This window comes from Nicotiana tomentosiformis, chromosome 4 (genome assembly GCF_000390325.3).
Source record: "Nicotiana tomentosiformis chromosome 4, ASM39032v3, whole genome shotgun sequence".
Taxonomy (NCBI): domain Eukaryota; kingdom Viridiplantae; phylum Streptophyta; class Magnoliopsida; order Solanales; family Solanaceae; genus Nicotiana; species Nicotiana tomentosiformis.
In genome coordinates this window covers 14,639,034-14,655,776 of record NC_090815.1, presented here as the reverse complement: position 1 = coordinate 14,655,776, position 16,743 = coordinate 14,639,034, and the positions used below count along the sequence as shown (strand labels likewise).

Genomic DNA, 16,743 nt, shown 5'->3' with positions numbered 1-16,743 from the left:
CATTTTGAGTCTCCTCCATGTTGTCATCAATATCGATCCTCATTTCATCATTCACATTCTCATCATTGGCTTGAATCTCATCATCTTCTTGAAACATAACATCATCACTAACAATCTTCTTTGGATTAGAGGTACTTGCATCTCCACCTCTACCGCTTCTTGTGGTCACCGCCATAGCATGGCCTGTATTGTCCCCACCCTTCGGGTTTACTACCGTATCACTTGGTAGTTCCCCCTTAGGGCGAGTATTCAATGCTTGAGAAATTTGACCCATTTGTACTTCCAAGTTGCGAATAGAGGTAGTATGGGAGGCTATTTGGGCATCAGAGTCAGCATTCCTTTCCATCATTTGTTTGAACATACTCTCTATCCGCCCCATCTCACTATTTGAAGAACTTTGCCCTTGAGACGAATATGGAGGCGGATTGTTGGGTTGTTGATACATCGGGGCCCTTTGAAAGCCCGACCCCCGGTTGCCTTGATTATTATTATTCCAACCCCCTTGGTTTCCATTGCCGCCCCAATTGTTATTATTGTTCCCCCAATTTTGATTGGTGTTCCCCCAATTGTTCGAGTTGTTGTTGTTGCCATTGTTCCAATTTCCTTGGCCTTGGTTGCCCCAATTTTGATTGTTCCCTTGCGATCTCGATTGTTAATTTGGAGCATTGCTCTGTTGACCTTGCTAGTTATTGGCATATAACACTTCCTCATTTTGATCATCATAAGAATCGTCTTGATTGTAACCACTACCACTTTGCTCATATTGATCTTGATTGTTCTGCACTTGTTCACCACGATGTCTCCTCTTGTTGATTATGACATTTACCCCTTCCATGGCATTTACTTGCTTTGTCCCTTAAACTTGCTGAAGCTGGGCCTTTGCTAACTGATTCATAGTAGTTGTCAACTCGGCTATGGCTTGTCCGTGATCATGAAGTTCCTTGTGAAGATGGATGACATTAGGGTCACCCTGAGGAACATTTGCCCGACTCTGCCAAGCTGAGGATGTGTCAGCCATATCATCAAGTATGTCACAAGCATCAGCATAAGGCATTTTCATAAAATTTCCCCCAGCTAGCTGATTCACCACACACTGGTTGGTCGTGTTGATGCCCCTATAGAATGTCTGTTGAATCATTGCTTCAGTCATATCATTGTTTGGTCATTCCTTGACCATTGTCCGGTATCGTTCCCAGATTTCATATAGGGGTTCATTAGGTTCTTGTTTAAAGGCTAATATCTCATCCCTCAATGCTACCATATGACCCGGTGACAAAAACTTGGCTATAAAAGTTTCTGCCAACTCATCCCACGTGTGTATGGAGTGGTTGGGTAGCCTATCAAGCCAGTCCAAAGCTTTCCCTCTAAGTAAAAATGGGAAAAGTCTCAATCTCAGAGCGTCCTCCGACATGTTCGTCTGCTTGCTCCCCCAGTATGTGTCTACAAAACCCTTTAGATGCTTGTATGCATTCTGATGAGGAGCTCCAGTGAAGAAGCCCCGTTTCTCTAATAGGGTCAGCATGACATTTGTAATTTGAAAATTGCCCACCCGAATCCGGGGCGGGACAATTGCACTTGTGTAACCTTTATTGGGTAGCACCCGGTGTGCTGCCGGTCGAGGAGGTGGTGGAGGGTTTGGAATGTTGTCACTAGCCTGGCGGACTCTTCTTTGGACTTAAAGTTCTAGATTAACCTCATCCTCACCATTGTCATCTACCTCCTCCCCCGGAAGAAGATGTCCGAGAGCATCATTATGAGCCATTTGTTACCTAAAGAGATTGAGACACAAAAGTTAGAAAAATAAAAGGAATGAAAAACAAGACACACAAATAGTTAGATAGATATCTAACACCGTCTAACTCCTCGACAACGGCGCCAAAAAGTGATCGAGGCCAAACCTACACCACTATAGAGTAGCGAGGATGTCGATGCAGTTTTACCCACGAGATCGATTTCCGCAAGGAGTTAATTTGGCTTGGAGTTGGGTATCTAACTAATCTAGATGTGCGTGTTGTTCCTACTTGCACTTCCAAACATTGTTGTGATTGATTCTATTCTAATTTTATACTGTTGTATGCTAAGTGTAAGCTAAGAACAATATTTTTTGGTGAAAGTTTTCAAGTGTTAAAAGGCACTAGGGAAGTGACTTCCGCCTAGGTGAGTATCTAATGGGTATCAAGAATCTAGGACAAGCTTGTTATGATTGGGGTTGTGATATAACCATAACACAAAAGTGCTCACTCAATACCTCTCCGTAGTTTGAGTGACTTTGCCCGATTTGGCTTTCTCAAGCCCATATGGGTGTTAATATAATACAAGTGAAATTGGCTCAAGTCAAGTATTATTATCTCTAGGTTTAACCCTTTAATTAGGGCTATCAATCTCTTGAGTTCACCCCAATTCCTTGTTAGCCTAATTTTTCTAGACTTAGTCCCTCTTTCTAAAGAAGAGCCTAAGTCATAAAGGCATGAGTCAGTGTTTGCAACCACTAATTCTATATTTTTAGCATGAATTAGGCTAAATATCACTAACCCATAAACAATTAAGCCCTAAAATTCAAGACCCATTAAATACCCACACTAGGGTTGGGTCACAACCCTAGCTATGGGGTCTAGCTACTCATAATAACAGCAGAAATCAAAGATAATGATGAAATATAAGCCATAATATTAAAGTACAAGATGAAAATCTAAAGTTTGAAGGTAAATCTACTCTAAAATTGCCCAAAAAGGAAAACCATCCGTTCACGTGTTCTGCTAAACAAAACTTAACCTAAAATTGATAAAAGGATCTATTTATACTAGGCTGAAAATTTTGGACAAATATCCCTGCGGAGGTTTCGCGGACGCGTAATTCTGATCGCGTCCGCGCTTAGGCTTTCGCGGCCGCGTAATAGTGAGCGCGGTCCGCGTTTCTTCATATCTGGGCCTGGGTTGATCTTCGTTTCGTGGAACGCGTAATGTTCACCGTGTCCGCTTGAGATTCCTTCGCGACCGCGTAATTTGGACGCGGACCGCCTTCTTCATTTATGCCCATCTTGCAAAGTCTCTGAACCTCAACAAACGTTGTTCGCTAAATTCCAACTGCGGCCGCACCAGTCAGTTCGCGGTCGCATATTTCTGCCGCTCTCAGCGCTCAATTTTAGTGCTCAAAACAGCCACTCTCTATCTCTATTTCGTGGTCCGCGGAATAATGGCCGCCTCAACGATGATAATTCTGTGGCCGCCCTTTTCTATTGCGGTCCGCGTTCAACAGTATTGGTCTAGACTTGGTTTTTGTTCAAGTGTGACTCCTTTATGAGTTGGTTATGGCTTCTTTGGCTCATTTCGAACAAAACCCTGCAAGCAAGCACATTAAGTTAGTTTCCGGGAATACCTTCATGCATTTTTGGCCCAAAACCTAAGTAAAAGAGAACAAATAATAGGCTAAAATCCCTATTTATCAGGTGCGGAGCCGCAGAAGCAATTCTGGCTGGGGTAGGCTGGGACCACAGATGCGGTCGAGTTCTGCAGAAGCGAGACCGCACCTGCGCACATGGAGTTGCAGAAGCAAAGGCGCAGAAGCGTGTAAGGGGCGCAGATGCGGGGGCTGTTGGGCCGATCTTGAATCACACCTGCGATGGAATTTCCGCAGGTGCGGAGCCATAGGAGAGGCTGTTGGACCGCAGAAGCGAGAAGTCGGGCTGGGCAGTGTCATTTTAAAGACGAGATTTGGCCATTTTCCTCCATTTTGCTTTTGGATGGGCGATTTTTGGAGCTCTTGGAAGGGGGATTTTCATCATCTATGTCAAGGTAAGTGATTCCCACATATTGTGAGTTAAATACATGGTTTATATAAGGATTTAAACATGGAAACTAGTAGAAATTGTGGGGTTTTTGGTAGAAAACCTAGAAATTATATTTTTGGATTTTGACCACGAAATTGGACATGAAGCTTGGAATAAATTATATATTTGAGATTGTGGTGATATGGGTAAGGTTTATCTTCGCAAATTTTCGGAATCCGAGCACGTGATTCCGGAGGTGATTTTTATCGACTTTTCAAGCAGAGTTAGGAGTTTTTATAAATTGGATTATAATAAGTATTAGAGTGTATATTTATGGATTTTCACGTTTATTGACTAGTTTTGGAGTGTTGGGCATCGGTTTGAGTTATTGGAAGGGCTTGGGAACCAGTGATAGAACTTCTGAGCAAGGTAAGTCTCCTTTCTAACCTTGTAAGGGGGAATTTACCCCATATGTGAATTAATCTAATATATACTTATATTTGTGGGTGCTACGTACACACGAGGTGACGAGAGTTCGTGCATAGCTACTATTATGCTTATGTCCGGGTAGTTTAGGACCCAAATCATGCTATATTTGCAATATTTGCAACCTTATTGTTAATTTAAATTACTTAAATCATATTGAACTTGGTAAATGAATTTTTAAAAGGCTAAACTTTATTTTTCTTGACCGTTAAATGAGAATTGACATTTCCTTGGATAATTGCTCCTTAAAGAATCCTTGATTGACTGTTGAATGTGTTTATCTTTTGTGGAGCGGGCTGATCGCTTCGACAGATTAAATAGATGCATCTATGGTTCGTGCCGTTCGACCCTCGACAGTGCACAGTTTAAATATTTATGTTGGAGCGGACCATACGACCTCAGCATGATTTGCGCATGATTGAACTTGATTTCTTTGGAATTTACAATAAATGATATTTCCTCATCGGTCTGAGATAAATTATTAAATAATGAGAAATAAATTTGGAAATTTCTTATGAAAAAAAGAATTGATTACTTATTTCATGACATTGAGCTTACAGCCGTTCAACGTAATCCATGCTTATTTATATCATTGACATTTTATTTATAGCCTACAGTAAGTGTCAGAGCCGACCCCTCGTCACTACTTCTTCGAGGTTAGGCGGGATACTTACTGGGTACGCGTTAATTTACGTACTCATACTACACTTGCTGCACAGTTTTTTGCAGGTGTATATATGCCTAGTGGCCTTGTGGGCGCAGAGGCGCGTTATTGCGGAGATTTAGGTAAGTTGCATTCCACGTTACGAGTCCGCAGCCAGCAGAGTCTCCTTCAGGGTATTTATATTTTCCTGTCCAATTTGTATTTCAGACAGATATTGTATTTTATTTTACATTCATAGTTGAGGCTCATGCACTTGTGACACCATTTTTTTGGGGCGATTATGGGTTGCACTGTATTGGAATTGTTAAAAATATTATTATTTATTTTGTAAATTTTATCTTTTACCATTTAATTGAAGGAAATATGATTTCAAAAATATTAAAATGAGAACCAAATTAAGTATTTATTTTTGGCTTGTCTGACAGCGATGTCCGGTGCCATCACGACCTTTAATGGATTTTGGGTCGTGACAGTTATAAGCCAACAAATAATTAAACTCAAAATCCTAATTTCAAACCTATTATGCTACTCTTACTGAAACTAGAATATTTCCAACATATTCACTAGCAACACACAAAGTATTTTAGCGATTATGACTAGCAAACTTATATGTATTGAATATATATGTTTTCATTTGTATGATTTTGTAACAACCCGACCGGTCGTTTTGAGCTCTAGCGCGTCATACAATGGTTTGAGACCCTGAGCAGCTTCACTTCAGGTATTATGACTTGTACGCATGGTCGAAATTTAATTTCGGGAAGTTCAGAGTTGATTTGGAAGAAAATTCTAATTTAGGAAGCTTTAAGTTGGAAGAATTGACTAAGGTTTGAGTTTTGAGTAAACGACCTCGGAATCAGGATTGGAAGGTTCCAACAAGTTCGTATGATGATTTTGGACTTAGGTGTATGTCCGGATCGAGTTTTGGATGACCCGGGAGCGTTTCAACGCCTATTGTGGAAGGTTGGCGTTTTGGAAGCATTTCATAAATTTGAGTTGAAGTGCATTTCAATGATATCGATGTCCGTTTTGGATTCCGAGTCTAGGAATAGCTCTGTATGATGATTCCGGTCTTAGGAGCGCGTCCGGATGTGGATTTGGAGGTCCGAAGGCCATTTTGGGGTCATTTGGGCAAAAGTTGGAAATTTGGATAATTTTGAGAAGTTTGACCGGGAATGGACTTTTGATATCGGGGTCAGATTCCAATTTACGAAAGTTGGAGTAGGTCTGTAATGGCAATTATGACTTGTGTGTAAAATTTGAGGTTAATCAGACGTGATTTGATAGGTTTCGGCATCGATTGTAGAAGTTTGAAGTTTCAAAGTTCATTTAGTTTGAATTGGAGGATGATTCATGTTATTAACTTTGTTTGATGTGAATTGGAGGCTCGACTAAGTTTGTAATGTGATTTGGGACATGTGGGTATATTTGGTTATGGTTCTGTGGGCCTCGGGTGGATCCCGGATGGTTAACGGAGCAAGTTTTGGACTTAGGGAATGGCTGAAGTGCACCAATTCTGGTGTAACTGCACCTGCGAGGTTAGGATCGCAGGTGCGGAGCCGCAGAAGCGGCCATGAGAGTCGCAAAAGCAACTTAGGCTAGGGAAGGCTGGGACCGCAGATGTGGTCGAGTTTCGCAGAAGCGGGACCGTACCTGCGCAAGTGGAGCCGCATGAGCGAAGGTGTAGAAGCGGATGTGGGCCACAAATGCGGAGTTGAGGAGTATGAAGGAGGACCGCAGAAGCGGTCAAGGGACCGCAAGTGCGAGAGGTCGCTGGGTAGATTGTTTTAAAGAGCGAGATTTGGCTCTTCTTCTCTCATTTTCCACTTGGTTGAGGCGATTTTGGAGAGCTTCAAGGAGGGATTTTCATCAAGCAACAGAAGGTAAGTGTTTCCCACTTATTGCAAGTTAATACTTGGATTATATGGATTTAGACTTGAAAATTTGTAGAAACTTGGAATTTTTGGTAGAAAACCTAGAAATTGATATTTTTGGGTTTTGACCACGAAATTGGACATGAAATTTGGAATAAATTACATATTTGAGTTCGTTGTGTCATAGGTAAGGTTTATCTTCGAAAATTTTCAGAATTCGGGCACGTGGGGCCGAGAGTGATTTTTATCGACTTTTCAAGCGGAGTTAGAAATTGTTGTAAACTGGATTATAATGAGTATTTGAGTATATATTTATGAGTTTACACATTTATTGACTAGTTTTGGAGCGTTGTAAATCAGTTTGAGTTGTTGGAAGGGCTTGGGAGCCGGTTATAGAATTTCGGAGCGAGGTAAGTCTCTTTTCTAACCTTATAGGATGAAACTTACCCCATAGGTGAACTTAATTAATATGTGTTGTTATTTGTGGGGGATACGTACGCACGAAGTGATGAGAGTCCGTACGTAGCAACTATTCATGTTTATATCCGGGTAGTTTTAGGGTTATACCATGATTGTGGACACGTTGTTTGATTATATTTGTTAACTGTATCAAATGGAACTGAGATGAGGATTTTTAAGAATATAAAAACTTCGAGTCAAATTTTCTTTATTTTGAAAAGAATCAAGAAAGGGTTATGATTTATTGATAAATTTATATTTGACCGCGTCACATGTATGATTTGTGAGCGGAGTAATACATGCATCTATGGTTCGTGTCGTTCGACCCTCGGTAGTGCACAATTTACATTTATGTTGGATCTAGCCGAACGTCCTCGGTGGTATTCGTGTGTGATAATAGAACTGGAAGTTCCTTTTATAAGTGGTATAAATTCATTATTTGAAAGATTATTTGTCTTAAATGAAGGAAGTGATTTGGGTCCTTAAATAGGGTGATGAATTATTCAGTTATTTCTTGATATGAGTTTTATTGATATATATATATATCATGCTTAATTAGAATTTCATATTACCATATTGTTGGCCCTTAGTAAGTGTCGAAGTTGACCCCTTGTCACTACTTCTTCGAGGTTAGGCGGGATACTTACTGGGTACGCGTTGATTTACGTACTCATGCTACACTTGCTGCACGTTTTTTATGCGGGTGCATATATGTCTAGTGGCCTTGTGGGCGTAAAGGCGCGGTTATTGCGGGGAGTTAGGTGAGCTGCATTCCACGTTATGAGTCCGCAACCAGCAGAGTCTCCTTCAGAGTATTTATATTTTCCTGTCCAATTTGTATTCTAGACAATGGTTGTACATTATTTTATATTCCTAGTTGATGCTCATGCACTTGTGACACCAGGTTTTGGGCGATTATGGGTTGCACTGTATTTTAATTTTTTAAGATATTATTATTTATTTTGTAAACTTTATCTTTTACGATTTAATTGAAGGAAATATGATTTGAGAAATATTAAAATTGAGAACCAAATTAAGTATTTATTTTTGGCTTGCCTGACCGCGGTGTCTGGCGCCATCACGACCTTTAATAGATTTTGGGTCGTGAAAATATGGTATCAGAGCACTAGGTTCACTGAGGTCTCACGAGTCATGAGCGAGTCTAGTAGAGTCTTGCGGATCGGTACAGAGACGTCTGTACTTATCTTCGAGAGGCTACATGACTATTAGGAGAACTTCCCTTCTTGATTCCTCATCGTGCGATTCGATTCCTTTGAGACTTATGCCTTCATTCCCTTCCTATTCAGTCTTATGCGACATGAAGGGCTTGTTATAAATTGAGAATCGAGGAATTTTAATGGTACTACAGATGTGGTGCAGGATGTTTCTCCCTGCGTATTTGATTGGGCTATTTTCGTTGCCTCGCGGAAGGTCATTCTGCCTTTGCAACTCAGTGTCAGCATTACCTAAGGTTTCAAGATTTGGTATTAATTGTTATGACGATTCGTGCATTGCTATCGCACCGTGTTGGTGTAATGGTAGGATGCTTGTCTATGCATCGAAGCAGTGAATGACTTGGAAAGGAGGTTTACTTAGTGCATGATTCAGAGATCCAGTATTTTATTTCTGGTGAAGGAAAGGCAATCGAACTATGAATGTTCAGGTTTGGATTGACGTAGTGACGAGACTTGGTATTTCGAGCATGGTAGAATTTTCATCTGTGATGTGGTGTAGTTGCCCTGGATTGAATGTGTTAAGTTCGCTGGTGTTATGGTCTTCATCAATTTGCCTTCGTGCAGGGTGGTGTGAAACAGTATCTGGGGAGCGACTGTCAGAGATCGCAGTGTGCGGTGGTTCAAGACTTAATCGGTGGTCCGGGTGTTGAGAGCTCAAGGAAGATGATCTTCGGAAAGGTTTAAAGTTGGTAGCGATCTATTGGTTCAAGTGTTGCAGATATAGATATTGAGTTAAGGAAACAACTGGGCAGCGAAGGATGAGGAAGGACATGTGGGGGGGGGGGGGGGTGTCCTGTGGTGGTTAAATTTCTAGAAGGCCAAGTGTGAGAAACAGAAGTCGAGTAGTTTCTTAAAGGATAGGGTTTGACCAAAGTGGGAGAGTGACAGAGTAGCATATGGGTTCTGTGGTAGGATGACTATACGCCTTGGGAAAAGTTTAGAGTGATTTGGAACTCATGGTGGACAGTGACTAAGTCTACAAACTTAATTTGGAATATTGGCTGCCATATGGAGAAGGGCTGGATACGACGGAAAATAGTTGCATGATATGAAGAAGGATACAACATGACTTTGGATTGGAATGTATCGTCGCACGTTTAGTTGATGTCAATGGGGAGTGAACGGGCTTGTACGGCTGGTGAATGAGCACGGGCTCAGGATAGTTTAAGGATTTCATAGTAATTGTACTCGGTGCAGCGTTGTTAGAAGATGTCGGCATGGAATTTCCACAAGTGGGTTATTTCTGGTGAGCAGGTTAACTATTGCGTGGTGTTGATGAAACTTCTACGAAGAATTTTATTGGCTATCAGATAAGAGGTCGAATATATAAATGTGGCTAGTGATTCAAGGCGTTCATGAAATGGTTAACAGGAAGATTTCAAGGAATTTGGCGGGTCAATTGCGCAAGGTCATGTCAGTAAGGAAGAACGAATCTTGGTAGGTTCTAGAGTTATGCAATGGTAGCTTCAAGCTAAGTGGGAGAGCCCCATCGTCTTAGATTGCATGGTTATCTACTTGTGAGGTTTCTGGTTATCGGCATGTTGGTGGGTTATTACGACTAAAGAAAGAGGACATCAGTGGTGATTTGAGCCAAGGATTTGAGGAATGTGTGCTATAATTGGTCTTATCGATTCATGTTCAGGCTTTGGGAAAACTCGGAGTTTATGCTTTGCGTAGATGTGATTTACAAGGAAAGTGATTCAGCCAGGTGCTTCTTTGAGAGGGTGTTCATGTGCTAGCAGAGCCTTGGGGTTTGATTATATTCGGGACCAAGTCAGAGTGGGTGACTCTCAACAACGGTCCTAGTGGATTCAAAAGTTAAAGTGTGGTGCCTAAGGATTTCGAGTCCATAGTATGGTTAAGTATTGAGCTATTGCAACGGATTATAAAAGGGGCTTGGAGTGTTCTATGTTATCTTCGGTATGCGATGTAGCAGTGGAAGAATGGAAGAAAATAACTTCAGAATCATAGGGAAATTATCAGAATGAGTGTACCCGTTGAAGATGCGAATATACGCACAAGGAAAGTATGAAATGGTTCGTGGGTTTTGGAGACAACATGGTTTCGTGAAATAAGGTCACTCAGGATGAGTGCGGATTTGGGTTCATGATGTTTTGAATGGAGCTATCATTATTTCTAGGGCAAGCCCCGAGTAGATTAGAAGAAGTGGTTCGGTTGGTAATGGTTGAATCAACACGGTTATGGCAGTGGCCAGTTTCTCCAGCGTGAAGTTATACATGTAGTTTATGGCTATGCACTTGGGCTTGAGCGCCACCACAGCTTGATTGATTTGGGAGGTATTCGATTCTTATGGCTTTGTTATGTAAAGGGATTTTCAGAAGAGTTATGGCAGCTTAGATTACGACATGAGGTTGTGTTTTTTGCGGTTTGGGAATTCAGTCACATGTGGCGATGGTCCTCCTGAAATGAGTTGAGTAAAAGGTTTCTATATGATGAAGTGTTTATCCTCTTAGTGGATCAGGGGTTATTATGGAATTCTGGTACTCTCACGTATTGGCATGTTAGGTGCAGCGAGCGGCATGGGAAATTGGAAGCTGAGGATCAAGGTTGTGGTTTGGTGTTGACAAGAATGTCACGAGCTCGTATGATCAGGGAAGAATTTGGATGTTTCGAGTAAGCTGGTATTGTCTTTAGCATCAGCTGAGATCGGGGTCCAGTGTAAGAGGCTTTGTTTACTGATTTTGGCTTCTTGATTTGCTTTACAGCATTAGTGTGACCGGTGGTACGGATGTGCAGACTTGTTACCTGGTGCGGAGGGATGTGGGAGTGTATCCCACGGAAGATTGTATAAGTATGACATGTAGTCACTTGATTGATTAAAGATTTAAAACCAAGTATGGAGATTGTAGTACTATCGCTAATGTGAGAATTTATGCCTAAAGGGCGCTCGGTTCATTTGGTTGTGGAATGTGGAAGTTTGTTCCGGATTTGACGGTTGTTCTTATGTGTCATGAATAGGTCATTGTGGATCCTTGAAAGGCTATTTAGCCAAGCATGGTATGATCAGAATCGATTGAGGTCCGTGGATGGATCTATATGTGAATGTGGGCTATATATCATGCCGGATGTGCTCATCTCAGCATAGCGTTGTCTTCGGAAGGGTTTTCGGGCCTTGGATGTTATTCATGTCATCAGCTATCCCGTGTAATCTATATTATACCAAGTAGGTTGGGAGGTGGTTTGATTATTCGCACTCGTATTGAGATCCAGTATGATTTGTGGTATTATGTGAGCAGGATGGCTCTCGAGATGCAGATCATATACCGCACCTTAGTCGTGCTTGAGTTTTATAGCGTATGATGCTACCCGTCTCCCCAGGATTTGTATTATACACTTGGCGCGCTTATGGTTGATATTCGGACATTTTGTGAGTATAAGCGTTACGGCTCGATGTGTGTGTTCCTTAGATTATTATGGGTGGATCGGGTGGCACGCCGCTATGGATATGTCAATTGGATCGAGTGGCACGCCGCCACGGGATTTTTTTGTTTCTGAGTAATATAATATCGCTAATTTATGTTATGATTTCCTAACCAAAAGCGTCAAGCCGTCAACCAGTACTGTGAGAATATGTTCAATTCCAATAATGGAAGATTGCATAATAATGTTCTAAACATGCAACAGAAACAGAAATAAAAACCAATATCTTTTAACAAAGATCTATTTAAGTGTACAATTTATTTAGGCTAATGTAAAAGTGGGAATAAATACCTGTTGGAAGCTTTCTTGTGTTTATATGTGAAATGAGTACGAAATCTTGCTTCTGAAGAATTATGGACAAAAGGGTTTACTATAAGGGTATTTATAATACCACTTCTTTTCCCTTTCCAAGTAGGTAATCGCATAAATTTTCTATAACAAATTAGGAATTAACTTTTCCGTTTCCAAATAGAATTGGTTTTCCTCTCGTATACGGTCGAAATAGGTTTCGATCTTCGTACGATTTATCAGAATTTAATATGATGGATCGAAGAATGACTTCGTAATATCGAGATGGTCCCGAAGATGATACAAACAAGTTTCGGATACCACGTTTAGGTCAAACACCGAGTTCGAAGTCATCATCGAGTTCGGATCTGGATTGAACTACGATGAGACGACTTCGAGCTCAAAGGACGGCGGACAACCGGGGCTGAGTCCGAATCATCACTAATCCTGAATCCGTATCGAGCTCTAGAAGCGCTATCGACCAGCGCCGAGGTCGATAGAGCTCGAGCCCACAGACAAGAGCCGTTGCAAGCACACTAAGGGAGAAAATCTCGGCGGGAATACGGGAAAAGCTGATTTATCATGGAGTCTCCACTATGAATTTTTAATTATATTTAAAGTAGGATCCTCCACTATAAGGAGGATGGCTATATTTTTGAACAGATTCATTCAAGCACCATATTCTTCTATATTCAAGAACTATTCTTGGAGGCTTTGTTAACTGATTCATTTTGCTTAGTTTAAATCATCACCTTCTTTCCAATCTAGTTTATTTTGTATTCTCTGTAATCCATATTTGATATTTCTCTTCGTCCTTACGATTTGTATCAAGCTATATCACGTATCCTTAAAACTACGTATAAATTTAACTATATCCGTTTTTCAGGTAAACAGTTTGGCGCTCACCGTGGGGCTAATGATAACAGTGACTATTTGATACGAATCTGCAAAAATACACCGCTGTATTTTTTTTCCGATTTTGGATTAGCAACGACTAACCACCAATCAAATGGCCTCACCTATCGACAACAAAGCTGGTCTTCAAGATGAGAACAACAACTTGACACCCAGTACCGAAAGACCACTGGTCAATGCTGTTGGAGCTCGAATCGAAGTGTTGATAGATATCAATTTGCATGTGGCCATTGAGGCAAACTTGCATTCTGAACCTGAAAATAACATTCATGGTGGCACTCGGTCTGTAGCTCGAGATACCCATAAAGTCGAGAAAAACAGCATCAGCTTGCGTATGATTTTCGAAATGTTGCAAGCCCAATAGGTAGCAATAGCTCAGTTGCATAGCCAAACCCAACTACCGAGCAGGCCGGAGCCCAGTCCATCTCGAGAAATTGCCCACAGAACAGAAACAGCGCGTAGTAAAGTCAAATGAGCAAGAATCGGGGACTACTCCCGAAATTACTAAAATACTTGAGGAGCTCACAAAGCGAGTCGAAGCCAACGATAGAAAAGTAGAAACATATAACTCTAGGGTCGATCAAATCCCGGGAGCTCCACCAATGATAAAAGGGTTAGATTCCAAAATATTCGTGAAAATCCATTTCCCTCGAGCGCAGCCCCAAAACCAATCCCCAAAAAATTCTATATGCCCGAAATTTCCAAATATAATGGAACGATCGACCCCAACGAACACGTCACCTCTTACACGTGTGCCATCAAGGGCAATGATTTAGAAGACGATGAAATCGAATCTGTGCTGTTAAAAAAATTAGGAGAGACGCTCTCAAAAGAAGCAATGATTTGGTATCACAACCTACTACCAAATTCCATCGACTCATTCGCCATGTTAGCAAATTCTTTTGTGAAAGCGCACGCTGGCGCCATAAAAGTCGTAACAAGGAAATCGGACTTTTTCAAGGTAAGACAAAAGAACAACGAGATGCTGAGGGAGTTCGTATCTCGTTTTCAAATAGAACGAATGGAACTGCCACCGGCCACAGATGATTAGGCCGTTCAGGCTTTCACTCAAGGTTTGAACGAACTAAGTTCGATGGCTTCACAGCGGCTGAAACATAACCTGATCGAATATCCAGCTATTACTTAGGCCGATGTGCACAATCGGTCCCAATCTAAAATAAAGGGTCGAAGACGACTAGTTGAGTTTTGGGTCCGGTTTTAAAGGGGATGTTGATCGAGAATCAATGTCAAGCAAGGATCGATACCGTCCATACAACCGAGATCATCGAGGAATGCTTGAAGCCAAGGGTCTCGGGGACTGATGAGCGAAAATGGGTTCGATAGGCATACCGGACCTAAGGAAGCGCCACGGCTATCGGAGTATAACTTCAGCATCGACGCATCCGCCATTGTATCATCTATCGGACGCATCAAGGACACTAAATGGTCTTGACCCATGCAGACCAATCCTGCCCAGAGGAACCCAAATCAAATGTGCAAATATCATGGTACCCATGGGCACAGAACGGAAGATTGCAGGCAACTAAGAGAGGAGGTAGCTCGGTTATTCAATAAAGAGCACCTTTGAGAATTTCTAAGCAACAGAGCCAAAAACCATTTCAAAAATAGGGATTTCGGTAAACAACACGAACAAGAAGAACCACAGCACGTCATCCACATGATCATTGGTGGCATCGATACTCCTCAGGGACCAGTTCTTAAACACACTAAGACATCGATTATGAGAGAAAAACGATCTCGAACTTGGGATTACGCACCCATAGGAACCTTGTCCTTTAATGATGAAGATGCAGAAGGGATCATGCAACCTCACAACGATGCACTGGTAATATTTGTACTCATGAATAAAACTAAAGTTAAGTGTGTGTTAATTGATCCAGGTAGCTCGGCCAATATTATTAGATCGAAGGTGGTAGAACAACTCGGTCTACAGGACCAGATCGTACCTGCAACCCTGGTTCTAAACGGATTCAATATGGCATGTGAAATTACCAAAGGCGAAATAATTATGCCGATAAACGTGGCCGGGATTATCCAGGAAATGAAGTTCCACGTAATAGAAGGTGATATGAGATACAACGCCCTTTCCAGAAAGCCGTGGATCCACAAAATGAAAGTTGTGCCTTCGACCTTCTCGAGTCTTCGAACTTAATTGTTGGGATCGATTTTACCAAGAGCAATGAGTGGAGTGGTGCAAGGTCATTTCAAGGGAAAAGTTTGCATCACATCGGGGATAATCAGCAAAATCCATATGAACAAGCAATATCTATAATTGGAAGAGCACTATCAGAATTTGATGAGGATAACCTGATTCCTTGTTATGGATTTGGTGATGTCTCGACGAGTGACCAACACGTCTTCAGTTTCTATCCTGATGGAAAATTCTGTAATGGATTCGAGCAAGTACTGAGTCGATATAGACAATTAGTTCCTCAATTACGCCTTTCAGGACCTACATCGTTCGCTCCTATTATTGAAATGGCAATCAGTATTGTGGAGCGAAGTGGTGGCCAGTACCATGTTTTATTGATAATCGTGGATGGACAGGTTGGGAATGGAAACGTTACAAGAGATGCGCGTGACAGATTAAACCCTCAAGAGAAGAGAACAATTGAAGCAATTGTGAAAGCAAGTAAATATGCCTTGTCTATTGTTGTAGTTGGGGTTGGAGATGGGCCGTGGGACATGATGAGGGAATTCGATGACAATATACCTGCTCGAGCCTTTGACAATTTCCAGTTTGTTAATTTTACGGAAATCATGTCAAAAAATGCAGACAGGTCCAGGAAAGAAGCAGAGTTTGCCTTGGCAGCATTGATGGAAATACCTTCTCAGTACAAGGCAACTCTCGAGCTGAACATTTTGGGTGCTCGTCGAGGGCTGGAAACTAACACGATTCCTCTTCCCCCTCCTCCCTGTGGTGCAATTTAGTGCCACTTTTCTTTCTGTTGTTAAACGTTGTTTTTTTAACTTTTCTTTCATTGTGGAGTAAGTTTCTGGTTTATCTTCTTTCTGTAGTTGAAGTTTTTTTTTAAAACTTGTTTCTGGTTTTTTTTGTTTTATGAGCCAATCTGTCTTGTTAATTTGTGAGTATAGAACAGAGAGAATTGTGATTTATGGCTGTCTTGTTATGGATACTACCGTCAAAACCCTTTATAACAGCTTTGTTTGTTCTGCATCTTCTTTAGGTGTTATAGACAAAAATTATCCAAAAATGTCGGATTCTAAAATAACTTGCCTTTTATAGTAAAACTAGTTTCTGGACACGTGCTTTGCACGTGTGTCCCATATCGATTTATACATATATTTTAAAATAGTATAAATAATATTAAAACATATAACTAATGAGTAACAATTCTTCTAATATAACATATATTCAGATTGATTCTAAACCTAGAAAAATGACTTTTCTTCATTACCTCTTTTTTTATTAATCAATTTTTACTACTTAGACTTTTAAAATGTTAATATATGCAATTGATTGCTGAATTTTCTTCTAAAAGAAAATCTTCCACAATATGGCATGTGCAACTTTAAGAGTTCTTTCCTGTTAATCGATAAATATGTATTTGAGCATCATATAATATGATTCAA

The 16,743-nt window shown here is 41.0% G+C and overlaps 1 protein-coding gene across 1 annotated transcript; it reads left to right on the top strand.

Moving 5' to 3' along the window:
* Positions 1–13,222: 13,222 nt before the first annotated feature.
* On the top strand, positions 13,223–16,080 carry LOC104109783 (E3 ubiquitin-protein ligase RGLG1-like). Its single transcript, XM_009619143.3, has 3 exons — positions 13,223–13,460; positions 13,944–14,089; positions 15,241–16,080. The coding sequence occupies exons 1-3, from the start codon at positions 13,223–13,225 to the stop codon at positions 16,078–16,080; spliced, it is 1,224 nt and encodes a 407-aa protein (XP_009617438.2).
* Positions 16,081–16,743: the final 663 nt, after the last annotated feature.

What these genes read in the sequence shown, in the direction of transcription:
- LOC104109783 (XM_009619143.3), top strand. Translation starts at nt 13,223, where the DNA reads ATGGCCTCACCTATCGACAACAAAGCTGGTCTTCAAGATGAGAACAAC. An exon ending in GAAAAACAGCATCAGCTTGC is followed by an intron (nt 13,461 to 13,943) that starts GTATGATTTTCG and finishes TAAAAAAATTAG; the next exon opens with GAGAGACGCTCTCAAAAGAA. An exon ending in GGAAATCGGACTTTTTCAAG is followed by an intron (nt 14,090 to 15,240) that starts GTAAGACAAAAG and finishes CGCCCTTTCCAG; the next exon opens with AAAGCCGTGGATCCACAAAA.